Here is a 17979-nt window from a genome sequence, read left to right as displayed (position 1 = left end):
AAGTTTACCATCTGTGTAATCAAACTTTTTTTCTTCAAGTTGGCAGATGACCTAGATTTTTTTTTTCTATGTGCAGGTCTCTGGATGTGTTTGTGCAGATGGCACTTTGGTCCCAGAATGCAGGAGGCAACAGAGCATGTGCAGCCCATCGCCTTGTCTGAACAATGCTACCTTCATGTCTCTGGGAAAGGATTACTTCTGCAGGTAAAACACAGCGTGCTATCTAATGGGGTCAGTCTCATAGGTCCTGTTCACACTTGGCATTAACATGCATCTTGAGTAACCTGAACACAAGTGGGCAGTTAACTACAAGTGTGAATGGACCAAAGATGCATCTTGAATGCATTGTGGTCCAATGGCTGCCTAAGGAAAAAGTGTTATGTATGTCATTAGTTTGCCTGTAACGTAACTAAATGTGTGGGTGTGTGTGTTTACATGTTTAGCAACTTGAGGCAAATATAGAGAAACATTCTAAAGCCAGATTTAAACAGACATAATCCTCCTTCAAGGTGATTGCAGTTTCTAGTAAATATGACAGTTAATTAAACAGAGCTTTTATTCTTTTTGCTCCTGTTACTATTATTGAACACAAAGACAGCATGTTATTTTACTGTGATTGAGAAAATGTTTGTCAGAAATCTCATTGAAAAACAAACAAAAAAAAAAACAAATGCTTTACAGGAGACAGCTTTATTTATTTATTTATTTATTTATTTATCAAATATTGATGAGTCATGAACAGGGTCAAGTAGTTGGGCAGCATGAAAAAATTCTGCTGGGCCATGTTAATTATCATATGTTCATGGGAATTGTTTTGTGCAAATGAAACAAAAGAAAACAGATTTTGAGGAAGTTGTTTTTCATGTTTTGTTGGTTCTGTGTTTGAATTTGAAAATGACAGATAATAATAGCCGTGCATTTACATTTAGCAACAGTTTTCACTCGCATGGAGTTTACTAGATTATAGTCTGTTTTTGATGACAAGTCAACTGTTAATGTATTATAATAATAATTATTATTATTATTAATCAAAACCATTTTCTCCATAGACTAAGTCTTATGATAAAACTTCTGTTTTTGTTTCTAAATATCCAACTAACTCCCATCCATTTTTTAGATATCCAATGATGGGATTTTTTATTTTTTTGTATTTTTTTTATGAATCACCATTGTGCTTTATGTGAAAAAGTTTTCAATCATTTTTAGAAGTACTTTCCTGTTAGGACTTGGGTTTGCTACCTTTCAAAATAAAATATTCACTGTAAATATCTTTACAGTGAATATTTTACTTGAGCTGAATTAAATATTTCTACACAACTTCTGTCACATTCTCAAAATATTTCAGGTAAATCTAAATCAAACTTACCGTAAAAAAATGGTAAATATAATTTATAATACCAGTGTACTGTACTTATTAGATTGTAGAGTCGGTAAAATAAGAAGCTGTATGTGGGTTTAAGCTGTAAGCTATAATGTACTTTCATCTGTTCTGACATGATATCTCTACCTATTTGACAACCCTAGTCAAACAAATTGTAAGAAAAATGTGGACATGTAATTTCCGTCAGCTCCAAATCATAATAAGATCATTTGGGGAAATAACTTATAACTGCATGCATCTTGCGAAAGAAACATTACAGTATGGCTTGTTAGTGCTCAGAGTTTGGATGGATTGATTTTGACTACACTGACCCCCTCCTCTCTCTCAACAGATGTCTGAGTGGCTTTTCTGGGAAGAACTGTGAAGAAATAATTGACTACTGCCGACTGCTCAATATCAACTGCCTAAATGAGGGATTGTGTTTGAGTGTAATTGGCGGATATCAGGTAGGTAATTCAATGTTTCAGTCATAATGAAATACTGCAAAGCCCACAAAAAATGACTCAAGCTTCATCTTAATGAAGGTTTGGATATGAACACAATGGCAACTCAATCTTTGGTAAAAGACAGTACATATTTGGTTTTAGTAGTAAAACAACCTTAGAATAGTAGTTATTTTATGACTTTTTTATGTTCAGAGAAATGATTTATATAATAAATCAACCACTTTTGCCTGATTTTAGCAAATCAGTGTTTTTGTATTAAATGCTGAGACCCTGATTCACAAAAAAATGTGCAGCACCTGGTTTTGCTCTAACTTAAATGCAACGGTCGCACCCTCTTTCTGCTCCATCTCTCTTTTGTATTTACAAAGCAAATTATGCTGATGCAAACATGCCCATCAAATTCAGGTGGTGTGAGTTATTTGCTCTCTTTTTGCATCAAATTGCTACTGTCCTTTCTTCTGAGGCTTTCGATGCCAAACACAGTAGTAATAAACATGATTGAGAATAAAAAAGGTGTTAACAGGTAAAGTGCAGAGACACTCCTTGAACATTTTACAGTACCAGAGAAGCATCACATTGAGGATAGAAATTCTAAATCAATGAGTGACATTTGGTGCTTCCTTGACCATCACTGCAGCTTCAAATCTTTTATAAAAGGGACAAAAAAGCATGGGTCCTTGGTTTCTGTGAGATAAATACTTTGGATTCTGTTTGTTAACCTCTAGATTATCTGTTAAAATGGTCTGTAATAAGAAAAAAGCAGCAACTAGATTTTGCTCACCTTTTAAAGAGTTCCTTTGTAAATGCTGTCTGGTCATCATCACTAGGAGAGAAGATTAGTTTTTCAATTTTTTTTATTGGTAATGCATGTGTTTGTTTTACTTTGAAAGTATAAACCTGCTACTATAAGTGTTACCTTTTTTGACTGGTACTTCTTTACCAAAAAGTAGAGAATTGAAACTGACACTTCTAATAAAAAGAGCAGTTTGACAGTTGTCTTCTTTAATGCATCAGTTTGCACTTACGATGAGGAAACTATGACTAAGATGTTCAGTTTGTTCCTTTCTATTATGACCTCTTTGTTATTTTAATATGTGGTGATCTAAGTTAGTAGAAAATATGCTTTTAGGGATTAAAGAGACTACTCACCCCTCTGTCATATTGAGTCATTTGTGGAAATCTTGAGGAAACAAGCAGATTAAACATTTATGTGCAGCTATTACTTTATATTCATGAAAACAAGGCTTTGTGTGATTTTGAGTGACCTGCTGCCTTTTTGTTTTAGTTTTTTTGAGAAATATATTTATTCTGCAAGTTAAAAAAAAATTGAGACTAAAAGACAACAGTTTAATCCTCATAGTCATAGTTTAATTTGAATTCCAGTGTGCTGGCAAACAGGGAGAAAAACAATGATTTAGGTTGGCCTCATTGTGCTATTGTTGGTTTCTGTGGACAAATGTATACTGTACTAATTATATAGATAATGTAGAGTATTTCTGCAGTGTGTTTGTTCACCAGGGTGGATTGGAGAGTTTTGTCAACATGTAGGAGATGCCTGCTTGATCCAATCAGACAGCTGTTTAAATGGAGCTACGTGCATTTCAACAAGTCAGCCTTCATCTGCCCCTCAGTACATCTGCAAATGTCCCCTTGGTTTTATAGGTAAGGCAACCTTTCTTTCTCTTTTGTACCTTTTCTGTCTCCCTGTGCATTTTTATAGTGGAGCAATATGGTATTTTGTGTTATTGTGGGCTGACTTAAGTTGACAATAAGTGAAAGCTGGAACCGTCATAGCACTGGAGTTGAGTTGCCATCTGTTGACTTTGCTTTACGGTCATGGTAAAAAGTGAGTAAAATCTCAGTTTTAGAATTTTGTGTGTCAAGGGAAAACAAACACTGCAAAAAGAACTTAAAACTTTAAAAAGACTGGAAACTCACATTCAGAAAAAGAATGAAGGGGATAGATTTTGAAATTTGTATTTATTCATATTTTTCACCCAGAGAATCTGCTCTCTTCATGTTTGTTTAACATGGAACTCTCATGCTGAGAGCCAACCAACATTTATTTTAATTGAGCTGCTTTTCCTTTGTTAACATATAAATACCATAAGATGCACAACCCTATAATGATGCACTTTGTTTATCCGTGTCATGAAATAATTCCAGTTTCTCCATGGTGACAGAAAGTAGTTTGCTATAAGCTAGCAGGTCTGAACTAAAACTCTTTCTTCTATCTTATTTGATTTAACTCAACAAGGATATCAGAACTTAATTAAATGATAACACAGAGAAAATGCTTTAATCCATTGTTTTTGTTTAACTATTTTATTATTTATAATTTTTTTTCATATAACATCATTTTATTTCATTTATTTACAGTGTCTGCAGCTCGATCTTTTCTTTGAGGAGTGTGAAAGCAGCAGGAAAGCATTCTTTGTCTTTTGAAGCTTTGCTGTTGACTTTAAAAAAGTTGCTGGATTTGTAATTAATAAAAAAAAAGTTGCCAAGTTTGAAACTATGGGAAAGATTTAGGCATTCACTGTTGTCAGTGAGTGATGTCTGGTGCCCAGACTAAGATAGTTTATAATTCTCCATTTAAACAAAAATAAAACTGAAATACTTTCCCAAAATACAAGCCCCCACATATTTAAATATTTAGCCATTAATTGAACAATTTTTGCAGAGTAGGTCACCTTGTTGAGCCTAATGTGGTGGATAACAAAGCAACAGATTTCTGTTAGCAAAGAAGTTAGTTGCTATTTTCATTTTTAACTTTAGTTACAGACATTAACATACCAGCTGAGTAGATGTTAGTTTCAAGTTTGTTTTTTTTAATCAGCTTGTAATGTCAATATGAACTCTACGAGCTAAACTTGGACAAAGATTTTCCTTTAAAACACAAGAATGACCTGTCACATTGGTTTTTCAACACGAGTGCACATTTGGGTTCAGTCAAAGACTTTAATACTGTACAAAGAAGACTCATAGGTCCGCAGGGTAACATAGTAAGCATTGTGGTACTTCTGGAAAGGTTTCAGGCTCAAGCTGAAGTTTGCAAGCATGTGTTTTGATTAATTTTTCAAAAGATTGAATCATAGTCATCTCAAAGGCCTCTGTTCTATAACTGACCTCAGACCACTCTATGAAGGAGGACAAATAAAAAATAAAAACTCCCCACAGTGCTTTGTACATTTTTTATTAGTACTGGTATTTGTTGTTTGTTGTTGCTTCGGACAATTTACTGTTTCTAAGTTAGCCTTTAGGCAACGTTTGGTTCATCTAAACTAAGACAGAAATCCAAAATTATTTAGACATAATTAAATGAAAAGTAATCTTAATTTCATTTTGGAAGTTCATGGGACAAAGCAAGCCATGTACATACTGTTGTCATAAGTTTTTGTTTTTTGTTTGTTTGTTTGTTTGTTTTAGATAAAATAAATTTTAACCTTAAGTCATTTACTAGTTGCTATACTAATCTTATTCACTTCTATATCTTAGTGCTCCCTAACAGTAGTTCATGTTTGAAGCATTGCTTACCTAAAATTATTTTTTTTTTGTTTTTTTTCTGAATTCTGTAATCTCCCTGTGGTATCATGAGCAAACATCTATAATGTTGCATGTGAATTTCTTTGTTGAAATGTTTCATAATAAGTACTGTTATACAGTTTCTAATTCTAGGTGAAGATTGATGATACATTTGATGGCTCATAATATTACTACTGACTATTGCCCCTCAGTTTTGTTACTGCTTAAACAGTCCATATATTATTCTTTTTCTATCCAGTGCTCTCAGGTTTTGGTCAAAAGTGTACTTCAAAATCTAGCTTTAAGCCCCGACACACTCGGCTGTCAATCACATAAGCCCTTACATAGCACTACATGAACAAGATTTCTTTTCCCTCCTCTGTTCAGAGCTGAAATCTGTTGCCACTTCTGTAATGGAAAATTGTCTCTTACACCATGGCACTTCTTAGTGACTGATAGAATTCATCATTTTCTGGCATCTTGGGATTTCTGCTTTGGAATTTCCAGCCATGCGGCATAGAAAGGCCAATTTAATTTCAAGCTTTGCCCAGAAGCCCCCTTGTACTCCATCACAGATCATAACTCAGGATACATTACTCAAGCCCCACCACTTTTTAGAAAGCTTTATTTTTCGCAGAACAACAACTGATGGCATACATTTTGCTGACACCATGTGTAGTTACACATTTTGGGGGGATTTATTGACATTAATACACATCATTTAGTAAACATTTAGACATATTAATATGTTTAAGAAGGAGCTTGTGTAAAAGTTTGTATTTCTTTGTGTGAAATGAGCAAAAGCTTAGTATCTGAAAAATTGGCAAATAATATTAAATGGTAAACTACATATACTTTTTTCCTTTTGGATAATATATTGCATTATTCTACAATACAGTGATTCATCAAGAACATTAGGGGTTTAGTATGTTGCTTAAGGTCACTGTGTTGCAAAAAGATTTGCCTGATATGAGGAGCTGAGCATTTAACTGCTGGCCTTGCGATTATTAAACTACTTTTATGCCTTCTGAGTCTCAGTTGTACTAATTGACCTCCACCAAGGAGATATGTTTTCAGAAGCGTTTGTTTGTATGTCTGCGCACAAAATTACTCAAAATGACTTTTGATGAAAATTTTAGGAAATGTTGAGGTTGTCACAAAGATCAAACAATTCAATTTTGGTGGTGATCGAGATCCCAATCCGGCTCCTACAATTGTTTAATGACCCTATGGCCGAAGTGGAGGTTTGCGCTCTGCCTCAGCATGCAATATGACATCAGTGATGACATCACATGATGATATCATCATTATTGATCAGTCCATTATGTTATCACAATAATAATGGGTCTTGGCAAAGGTTTACACTCTCTAAGTGGTTCTAGTTTTTTTTTAGAATTTGATAGTTTTTACAGACTTTGTAAATGAATAATAACAATTAGGAACAAGAATCTTCAATCTATTTAATTTTTTGGTTATGTTTTTGACATGTCAAATCATATATATAAATCAACATTTTTCCACATAAATTCATATTTCACATCACACAGATTTTCAGAAAAATATTTTAGTAGATTATTTGACAAAAAATATTTTGTCAGCTTTCATAAATGTATATAGGTGTTTGTAAAATTTGCATAGACAAAGTTTTTTTTTTTTTTTCAATTTCTGCAGCAGATCACTATTTTCTTTTTTTAATTTTCTGTATATAATGATATATTGCAACTATATTGGTGAAGATATCAATCATAGTGTTTGTACTATAGCTGAAGTACCTATTGTCCTGAGATAGAGGATCTGTACATGTCTCTGCTGGTTCATTTTTTAGGATAAGATGGTTTAAATTAATAACCCCTATGAGGAGACACCCACTCCAACCCAAAGCTGTTGAACCAGCAGCTGCTGAAGCAGCTGACGAGCAAACACGTCTTTCTGTCAAGCAACCTGCAACTCCAGCCTTTTCTAGTTGTTCAGAACTTGTTAATTGGTCATTTATTTCATGAGAAGTTGATGTTATTCAATTGTAGGTAGGCATTTGGTAAAATACCAGCTTAGGGGGCACTGTGTGAGCATAGTGCTGCAATCAAAATTCAGCTGATTACATAATTTTTGTACCTTATTTTTTTCCTTCCCAGGAATAATATGTGAGACGGAGATGAACGAGTGTGACTCCAGCCCCTGCCAACACAATGGTACATGTTCTGACTTGCTTGGAGACTACGTATGCAAGTGCCCTACAGGTATGCTGAGCCCTGTCTAAAATTAGTTTTGTGATAACATTTAAGGGATATTAGCTGTGGCAGCAGGAGCTATTGTAGGGCTTTTAAACAGATCTGCAGTTAATTTGGGCTAAGATTCTCGTCTGGGGCCCCTGTGGCCATCTCAGTGTAAAGTGAGAACCAAAGGCGATTAGGTTTTGCTAGCAGCGCCCTTCACTGTAACACATCATGCCTGAGGAAGATAGGCCAGAGTCTGCAGAGTTTCTTTTCTAGAAATCTTTTACTTATATATTGTTGGCTAAAATATTTTTTTTGTTTCTTTTTTTTGTCTTTTATTAGCCCATGTTTTTCTCCAATTGTTTTCATTAAGAATCTAATTGCAATTAATAATTATAAAAAACCTACTACAAAACCCCTCCCTACATCATTCATTAAGTTGTGATTTGTTTCATTTTGAAACATGAAGGAAGCAAGCTACAACCTAAGTCTTTGTTGCCTTATTCACCATATCATACTAACTTCAGATTAGCAACTAGAAGCTTGTCGGTCATTGTCAAGATTTAACAGCAGAACATAATGGTACAAATGGTTTGTCATTATATTTATTTTAAGGTATTTCTTTTTTCTTTTTCTGTTTTGTGTTTCTCTGTGAGTCTAAATTTACATTCACAAAATGTAAACTGACAGACACCTCCAGATGCTTTCTGACACAACACAGTTTGAGCATTTCAAGTGTTTTTGCCCCCTTAACTGGAACACTTTATTGCATATAGACACCAAAAATAAATACAGAGCATCTTTGTGACCAGGTAATGTTTTTTTTTAGCTATAATTACTGGGGGGGTTGTTTATTTTTTTCAATTTTTTTTTTGTTTTTTGGAAGAGAAATATTTACAATTCTTGTTATTGGGCTCTGTTTCTTAACTGTTGTTGAATTAAACATTAAAGTGAAGCCTCAGTGTTAGTCACAAATGGGTAGTTTGTTCATTTTTCTTTTCATTCAAAGCAAAGCACATTGGACACAATAAAGATGACATTCAGAGGTGCTACATTATTTTACTCTAAGCTGTATCAGTTCTTGAAGTGTCTAAAGCACAGCTCTCTGCCGTTTTGAATATAGCTTAAAGTGTGCTTGTAGTGCTCATCCTCTTCAGAGTTGTGGTAAGGTGAGAACACTTCATCTTATTTCAATTCAGTTCACTTTAATTACCACAAAAAAAAAATAACGATGGCAACTTTTACAGCTTCTCAATTGCTTAATTATAATTTATACAGAACTAACCCTAAAAATATGCACAGTCTCCAATAATATCAGCACATCCCTTCAGTTTCAAGAGGTATATGCACATAAACCTATACATCACAACAGACCTTGGACAGGACGATGTCAGACCTCACACACAAAAAGAGAAACAAAGTCATACCTATAGGGAGTTTCGAGTTTCCAGTTCACTTAACTGGCATGTCTTTGAAATTTTTCATGCAGGGTAGAAGAAGGAAACTTTGCTGACACAAATAGAACTTGTAAACTCTTTAACCCTCCCGTGGCCTTCGGGTCAAATTGACCCAAAGTTACAAGTGCTTCTCTACCTCTCTTTGTCTCCTTTGTCTCTTTCGAGGGCTTCAGGAGGGTTAAATGGATGGCATGTTGGGAGCCAGCCCTCCATGAGTAACAGTTAATAATGCGAAGTAGTGAAAAAATCTATATCAAATACACCAAGAAGAAGAGGGGCTAAAATTATGAACACCCTCTAAGTCTAAAGCTTTAAACCAAATGATTTTCTGTGGTTGAAATATTTCCAAAGTAAGAGCAGACATTTAGCTGTGATTTTTATTTAAGAATTCTATGCTGATTTTCTGGTCAGCAATCAAAACAGAGCTTTTGGTGAATGTGAGTGTTTTTGTGTATCCTCTTATTCCTTATTTTTTCAGCGCAACAGATTTGACATGACTTTTCCCTCTACTTTGTGGCTCAGCATCTCTGTGGGAACCTGGCTGTGATGTAGAAGAAGAGAGCAGTGGCCTGGTGGTTTTGTCATCGGGGTTACTGAATGAGAACCTCACATCACAGATGTCACTTTGAATCGGACCCATTACACCCCAATGGGTTCAACAGTCTTTGTGTTCTCACTCCATTCACCTCCTGATTTCATTGATCAGAGCTGTAGTCATCCATGCAGGCTTTTCTGTGTAGTACGCAACACAGATGACCTTTTTAATAATACTGAACTACAGTCAACAACAATATAACAAAATTACATATTTTGGACCTAGGCAAAAACTTTATAAATGTTTGTAATTTTGATACCACTTTTAGATTTTTTTTTTTTTTCTTTTGACCAATGATTTAATGCTAACATTTGCAGTATCTGCTATTTTAAATGGCACGAAGATATATACTTTATACAGAAGTTGTTGCCTTTTCTATTTATTGTAAGTCATTGGTTTCCTTCTTCAGCTCCCTCTGAAACTGCCTTTGCACTTTGCTGTAATCCCTGATCATGAATCCTTAACTCCCTGAGTAAACTGATGCAAGACGTGGCCACAGATCCACATGGTAACAAAGACCCAGAGAGCATACTTCGACCTTCCACAGTTCCTACTAAATCTCATCTGTTATCTAGAAAACCTAAGCCTCGGCTCAAATGCCTCATCTGCTGTATCTTTCACTGAAGTGTATTCTGTGATTTCAAAGTAGTCCTCTGAGTGCTGGTCTGTATGACAGTACAAGAAGTAGTTCTTAAACTTGGGTGGAATTATAATGCACTTTGACTGTTTTCTTATTCTGAGCCCTACCTAAGCCGTTGAATGTATTTCATTGAGCCAACTTGGTTATGGATATATATGGAGATATTTGATCAGATGTGCAGCTCACTTACATAAAACTTAGACTTAATTCATGTTGGTTTATGGTGGACTAAAAGTAAGGGTATGCCAAATGTTATACTTCAAGACATAGTGTTTTCTTAAACCAACTAAACCATTTTTTCTACCATATGCAGTTTTGCTTTAAGTTATTTTCCACATTTCTTTGCATATACTGTATATCAATAATACCATAATTCATTTTATTTGAACTTTTATCTCTATTGTTAAGTACATGATCACATTGAGTGTTTCTGTGGATAATGAAAATGTGTTGAACTTTTAGGTTAGCAGTTAAATATGAAGTATAATTGAGTTTTCAGGGTTTGTACTCCAACAAACCATAATTTAAACATTGATGTTTATCTACACTTTACAAAAGTGAACAATCCTGAAGTCTACTGGGAAAAAATATGCATGAATGCAACCTCAGCAGAGCTTTTTGGTTTAACTGAGAAGCATTCATTTAAAAAAAATGAAAAACAACAGAGAACATGCTTAAGGCTTTTGCAAAACATGGTAGTGGTGATATCATGGTTTAGATCTGTTTGCTACATCTTAGCCTAAAGGCTTTCCATAATTAACGGGACCATGAATTATGAATAATGACAACAAATTCTAAAAGAAAATGTCAGGACATCTGTCTGTGAACAAGAAACTCAAGAGAAAGTAGGTCATGCAGCAAGACAACAACCTGATCCCAGCAGTTGTTGCGCCAAAGACTCATTTATACAAAATAAACTCAGCATTTTGGAAAGGCCAAATAGAAGTTTAATGGTGTGTAAAGAATATTCGATAGAGGTTTAGGTCATTTTTTAAAAAGTATTAGAAGTTCTGCTTGCAAACAAGAACCAAGAGGAAAGAAAAAGCCAATACTGTAGGTGGGGAAAAAAAGAAAAGGCACAGCACTAGTGTTTCAATTTTTAATTAAGAGATAAATTGAGACTCAAGTTAAATAGAAATTCAGAGTGGCACTGTGGTTCAGTAAATATGCTTCAAAATGGGGCCAATTCTCCAGTCGACCAACAGCTGGGCTAGTTTTGGCCTTGTTTATTAAATATATAGAAGAGTAAGTCTGGTGCACCAGCATGAATTAAAGATGTGTTTGTGGTACTGGTTTCAGATCTCTTTTTTTGTGTGTTTTTGTTAAAGTTCTGCTTTAGCCATATTACACATTTTTAAATCTCATTTTGCAGGTTTTCAAGGAAAGAATTGTGAGATTGATGTAGATGCCTGTGCCCTGACTGACAGCACATGCCCACCAAAGACTCAGTGTTTGGATCTCCCTAAAGGCCTTGACTACACCTGCCGTGTACCCTGTCCTCAAAACCTTCAGGTAGGCAGAATGAAGCATCTTGTACTTGTTTGCATTCCTGTATTCATATTTTAACTATTACACTTCAGCAACAAATACTGTAAGTGCAATCAGTGACACCATGTCTTAAAGTAGTCAAAAATATTTTGATTGAAACCCTTATCTAATACTTGTTATCGGCACCTCAGTGGTAGTACTTCAGAACATATATTTGGGTGACTGAAATGATATTCAGCTCAAAAGTTCTGAAAACACACAACCCTAGGGCTTTGTTTGGGCCCACCAATTTTTGAATTCATAAATTTACTTTGCTGTTAAGATTTGAAGAGAGTTGGGATGTCATAGTTTGACCTCAGAGCGGGATGAGCCAGCCTTTCATCTTTCTTTTAGCTGAACTGAAATGCCACTGCATTCACTGTACCTTAGAACTAGGAAGGCAAATACTGTTTGTTTACTTTTGCTTTATAGGTGTCAAATAACAAAAAAGAAATAAATCATAAGTGGTTATGTAATTTTCCTAACTCAAAAATGCACTACACTTTTTTCACAAGTTAACAATTTTCTTTAATTTTTCTTCTGCATTTTTCTTTTTTTTATTCTTAAAGTCAGAAAATGGAAACTTTATTTGACATAAATGTACCATGTGGAGCACAACAGAACCAACAAACCTATGTAAAAAGTAGCTCATATAACAATAGTTCTTAACATTAGTTCATTAACATCATAAAACCTACAAGAGCATTGATAGCAAATGCAATAATCTTTAAACAAGGTAATTAACCTTTGTTAAAGCTGCACAGTGAGTCGTTTCAGCTGGGATAGAAGCTGGGTTTATTTTTTAAATAGTCTGAAAACTCATTTGAAAGTTTATTCCATGGAACTTAAAACAAAAATAATTGTTTTTAAGCTGTCTGTACACAAAAAACACTTGGATAGATCCAAAGTTTGTAGAAATATTGTAAGTTTTATGAAATCATTAAAATATATTTGATTTTTTTAACATTTATCTCTACTGTTCAGTATTTTGAAGCAGCTGGTGTGTAAGAGGAAATAATTACCTTTTTTGGTCAAGACTTTTGCATTTGTCATGCACAGTGGGAGCACTTTTATGAAACTGAACTGACCGCCTGCTTCTCGATGCAGCTGAATGGTACAGAATTTGCCGCTTATGTCATTTCATATGTGGTAGTTTCATGGTGAATGTGTGAACTGACCCTCCACATAAAAGAATAAAGCTGAATTCATAAAACTGAATAGCATCTAATGTAAACGGTGGGAAATGGTACTGACTCCTTACTGAGGGTTGCATTTGCTCTTGTATAAAAATCCATGTCTGCTTTAAAAACTGTCCTCCAAGGAAGATCTCCTTTTGTCCTTTTGTTTCTTTTTTTTATATATGCATCAACTAGCTTCATATTTTGATACTTTTTGTTTCAAAAAGAGTTTTTCACAGTTTTAGTTCTCAATGACCATTGATCTTGTCTTGTAAGACATGAATGATGTAGATGCCACTGGAATACAGAGTAACTCCCTATAATAATGCATGAATCAGTATTCATGAGAGTGTCATGTGCCTGTAATGAAGCTCATTTTCAGGGAGCCAGAAGCAAGAAATGATTAGATATTTTTTTTTCTTTTTTTTTTTTTTTTTGCTTTGTGAAAAATAGTTGTGTTTCTGACCAGAATGGTTTCAGTCCAATATTCAATGTTAATATACAAAAGAAAGCTGTTTCATTTGCATTTCTGATTTCATGACGCATGTGACTGAGTAACTTCTGTCTCTCTTTTTTTTTTTTTGAACAGCCCTGTGCCAATGGAGGTCGCTGTGTGTTGAATAATGCCAGTACCTACACATGCATCTGTTCACGTGGTTGGTCTGGTCAAAACTGTCATGTAAATGCCAATGATTGTATTCAACATTGGTGTCAAAATGGAGCCTCTTGTGTGGATCAGATTGGTGGTTACAGGTGAGTATTCAAGTCTTGCATTCAGGTCTTTCTGGTAGCAGAATGTGCATGATTTTAAAAGCTGTGACATTCACTACTCCCTCTTAAGGGTTGAGAAAAATCTTACTCTCTGCACTGGTAAAAAATTCTCTTTAATCTGTCGCCAGCTGCCTTTGTCCCAGTGGATACACAGGGGTCTACTGTGAGCTGGACATTGATTACTGTGTCCACAGTCCCTGCTCTGAACACGGTGTTTGCCTGGACCAGCAGTCTAACTTTACCTGTCGTTGCATGCTTGGATTTGAGGGGCCGCTTTGTGAGGTGGAAGCAAATGAGTGCATCAGCTTTCCCTGCTCAAATGGTGCCACCTGTGAAGACCTAATCAGTGATTATCGGTGCCACTGTCTCCTGGGGTTTGAGGGTATGAGACCAGCTGATATGAATCTGACTCCATTTTAGAGCCATTAGTACAGCCAGTCACTGAAGTATCAGCCTTTGGAATGGGGTTGGTTGTTTAGAGGTTATGGTTGTGAAACTAACAAATTCCAGTATCTGGGTAAGTTCACCATTTTGAGATATGTTAAATGTCCATTTTAAACACATCCAGATATAAAGAATGAAAGGAAAAACTAACACAATCCCTGTTGCTTTTGGAATGTGGTGCACTCTGTATGTTTAAGTTATTTACTTATAGAGATAAGAAACTCCTGTCTTCTGCACTTCCAGTTTACTGAATAATTGTAATTATATAGATTTACACGAAAATAATTATTAATATAGAATATTCTTGTTCCTTATGATACTCTGGCTGTCATTTAGACATACATCAGTAACCACTAGTACTGCATTGTCAATTTTAGCATTTAATTGTCTTGTACAGTCAGCAGCTGCCCTTAATACTTAAGTTCTTAATAATACTTGTTTTTATCCAGTCAAAGAGGTCACAATGGCAAAACTACAATTACCTTTAGTCTTGCCAGTGGTGCAGATGGAAAAATAGTGCCCCCTGGCTCAGAAAGAACTAAGAGGTCTGAGAAATTGCCAGAAGCCAAAGCTGATGGAGCTTTAAATTTTGGTGGTAAAATCATTAATCAGTTATATAACCAATTCCTGCCCCGAGGATCGTAAAACTGAAGTTGCACCATTTATTCATACATACCATGATGAATATATATGATGCAGTGTGATTAATATATAATCAGTCAACTGCACTTTGAGCCTGTACAATCAAAAGTAATCAGCTGCCTCATGAGGTTAAGGGCATAAGAAAAAAAAATTATAACATTTTTTGAATGTCAGAAAAAAAATGAAGGTGATTATTCAATTTTTGTAGTAGCAGCAACAGTTGAAACACATTTTAACAAAATATGTTCCAGCTGTATTTCCTGTTTTAATAAGCAGAGCTTATTAATGTCGCTGCCTTTATTCTGCAGGAAGGACCTGTTCTCAGAATGTAAATGATTGTTGGTCGCAGCCTTGTCTAAATGGAGGCTCGTGTATGGATCTGATAAATGACTACATTTGTCACTGTCCTCTTGGTAAGTAGCATGTACTTGTGTATTATTGAGCATGTTTACAAAAATATCACGCTATTAATTATCTGAGCACCGTACCTCGGGAATACATGAAAAGTTTTTCTCCCACAACTTGTTTGTTTTCTTTGATGATTTTTCACTTTTTGTTGCAAATGTACTTCCAAAGATAGCAAAGAAACAAATTATCGTTTACTTTGGACTCTTCACGGTTTGACTGCTTTTGAATGCAGGCTTTTAAAAGAGCGTCACATGGAGAAAATAGAAACAATAAATCAAAATTATGGAATAAAGTTAGTTTTAAAAAAAGCTACTTTTTAAGGATGAAGGTTAAAATCAATGCTAGTAGACCTTTAAACATGAGAAACTGTTTGCTATCATGTTAGGTTATAATGAAGGCAAACATCATCTCTTCAATTCTACTTAATTTTTGATTTATTTATTTTTGTTGCCCTCTATTCAACTGACAACCTATTTTACAACTGAATACATATTTGTTGTATATTCATTACACAGAATTCAGACAGGACTTATAATCAGGTCATAAAAGAAGGTGTTACATTTATCTGTGTGCAGCTAATTTCAATATTTTCTGTGGTAATAAAATACTTAATCACTGCTTGATTGCAGAAGTCGGGCTGCAACAGCCAACCCACTTAGATTTGCATGTTCAGTGTTACAATCAGTTGTAAACAGCCACCATCCAGAAAATGAAATTTACAAATAAATATTTGAAAAAGAAAACACAGAGGACAACAGATACAATCTAGATTTCAGTAATTGGTTGGATTTGGTGAAGGAATTTTAAAATATGCCACAAAATAGTTAAACTGTGCAGAACCTTTGCATTATGTGGATTTTATTCTTTAAACATGTCTTTTTTTTACTGTGTGCAGTGCCTGTTACATGTGTTTGAAGACATATGGACTAATAAAATGCATCCCAGTTAATAATGGGCTTTTAGTGTTTTTCTGTCTTTTACTCAAATTAGATTTTGACAGAACCAGAACACTGACGTGTGAGTAAAGCTTCCATTACTGTTTTAATTTCACTTGACAGATTTATAAACAGGTGTTTTTGATCTCCTTTGTCCTTTCAGAAATCCAATTAAATAAATGGCCTGCCAAGTTCTTATGTTTTTTTTTTTCTTCTTAAAAACACACACAAAGAATCAGAAAAGGGCACTATTTTCAGCACTGTGCTGCCTGCCTTCTCTGTTTTTCCTGGTATTTCTGTATTATTTTGTTTTTATATTTTCATGCCTGTAGCTTCACCAGAAACAGGCCCAGCTCTCAGGAGTATTTCAGCCAAGGTTGCATCAATCCCTAAACTTATTTTGGTGATAGAAAAAAGTAAAATTTGCATCTTGATCTGCATCATAGCACATACTGGTTGATGGTTGAGCTTGTTAGCAGATGACAGCCACAGTTTTGGGGGGGAACCCAAGTCACGTAACAGTTCTGTCAGTATCATGACTGAAGGATAAAGGAATTTACTGTTGTTCTACTTTGCCTGAATGCATTTTACAGCCTGGGTTAGAATGTACTTGTCAATGTACTTGTAAATTTGCATGCATTTTCAAAATCAAATGTTCTACAAGTCTGGTTGAGAGTTCAGAATCAAGTTTTGATTAGATGTTTTTGTATATTTTAATCATCTGTTTCATCTTCACGGTTTGTTTATGATATTTAGCAAAGATGAAATCTAATTTTGAAGAATTTATATTTGTGACATAATCTGCATAAAAGTAATGAAGATAACTTAAAACAAGTTATCCAGGTGGGGAAAGAAACAAGACAAAAAAGTATGTTGATATAAATTCACTAGACCAGTTTTGATCAACTGCACATTGACTGAAGGTCTAAAACATTGATGTTAGCAGTGAAGGACACAATTTGAATCCAGGTTCTGTGCAACAGAGCTTTCTGTTTGTATATTTAACAAAACTGAATGTCTCTTGATACTCAGGATTTAGAGAAAAAAGTGAAAAAACTGCACTCTTATTTTTTTTCCTGCAATTTCTCACTGTTGTTATAACCCTCCAACAGCTGTCCGATAGAATAGGGGAGTCCCATTTGGAGATGGTGACACTGTAAATGTGACATTCCTTCATGCAACATTAACCTCAGAGTGAATTGCATGCACAATTGGTTATTAAACACTTCTGAAACACCTTGTTGGAAGCAATAGCTGTCCATTAACTAGTCAAGGCGATACATAATGTAATGGGAAAAGGGTAACCGGAAGGTCATCAAACAACTAGATAGATGTGGTGATGTAAGGTGAACTCCTCTGGACTCAGATTATGACGCATTAAGAGTCAAGTTTACCACATAATGTGATGTAACTGTTGTTTTATACGTATAATCATTTTTTGATCAAGTAAATGTGAGGTTCTTGCTTTACACATTTAGATGGGCTTTCATACAAATTTATGTCATCTAATTTAAAGGCTTGCACCAGTCTGTTCATTTTGCTCTTTAAAATGTTAAATGTTAGTTATATCAGTTTGGCTTATTGATTTTTGAAATGTAAAACATGATGCCTTCTCTTCAGTATTCTTTTAGTGCTTCTTTCTAAGTCGACCTCCAGATTCAGAAGATGCACATTTTGAAATCAGCAAAATGATTTTATGAGTCAACTAGTCAAGTTGTCAACTGAATGGCTTAAAACTCATTAAATACATATTAGCACACAAACGGGATTTGCAACTCCATGAACTAAAAGCAAGAGAGCATTAGTCTGTTTTAACA

General features: G+C 34.8%; 1 protein-coding gene across 2 annotated transcripts in view; it reads left to right on the top strand.

Annotated features, from left to right (window-relative positions):
* Window positions 1–17979, top strand: part of eys (eyes shut homolog) — a 161562-nt gene that overhangs the window by 16663 nt on the left and 126920 nt on the right. For both annotated transcript variants that reach the window (XM_025005208.2, XM_017412860.3), the window contains exons 5-12: window positions 77–204; window positions 1713–1827; window positions 3330–3489; window positions 7485–7589; window positions 11630–11769; window positions 13552–13715; window positions 13862–14115; window positions 15128–15232. In XM_025005208.2, the coding sequence (XP_024860976.1) occupies window positions 77–204; window positions 1713–1827; window positions 3330–3489; window positions 7485–7589; window positions 11630–11769; window positions 13552–13715; window positions 13862–14115; window positions 15128–15232 (1171 nt within the window). The remainder of the gene's footprint in view (window positions 1–76; window positions 205–1712; window positions 1828–3329; window positions 3490–7484; window positions 7590–11629; window positions 11770–13551; window positions 13716–13861; window positions 14116–15127; window positions 15233–17979) is intronic.

This window comes from Kryptolebias marmoratus, linkage group LG22 (assembly GCF_001649575.2).
Source record: "Kryptolebias marmoratus isolate JLee-2015 linkage group LG22, ASM164957v2, whole genome shotgun sequence".
In the NCBI taxonomy this organism is placed as follows: Eukaryota; Metazoa; Chordata; class Actinopteri; order Cyprinodontiformes; family Rivulidae; genus Kryptolebias; species Kryptolebias marmoratus.
The sequence above is the reverse complement of the archived record's forward strand: the minus strand, read 5'-3'. Positions and strand labels throughout refer to the sequence as shown.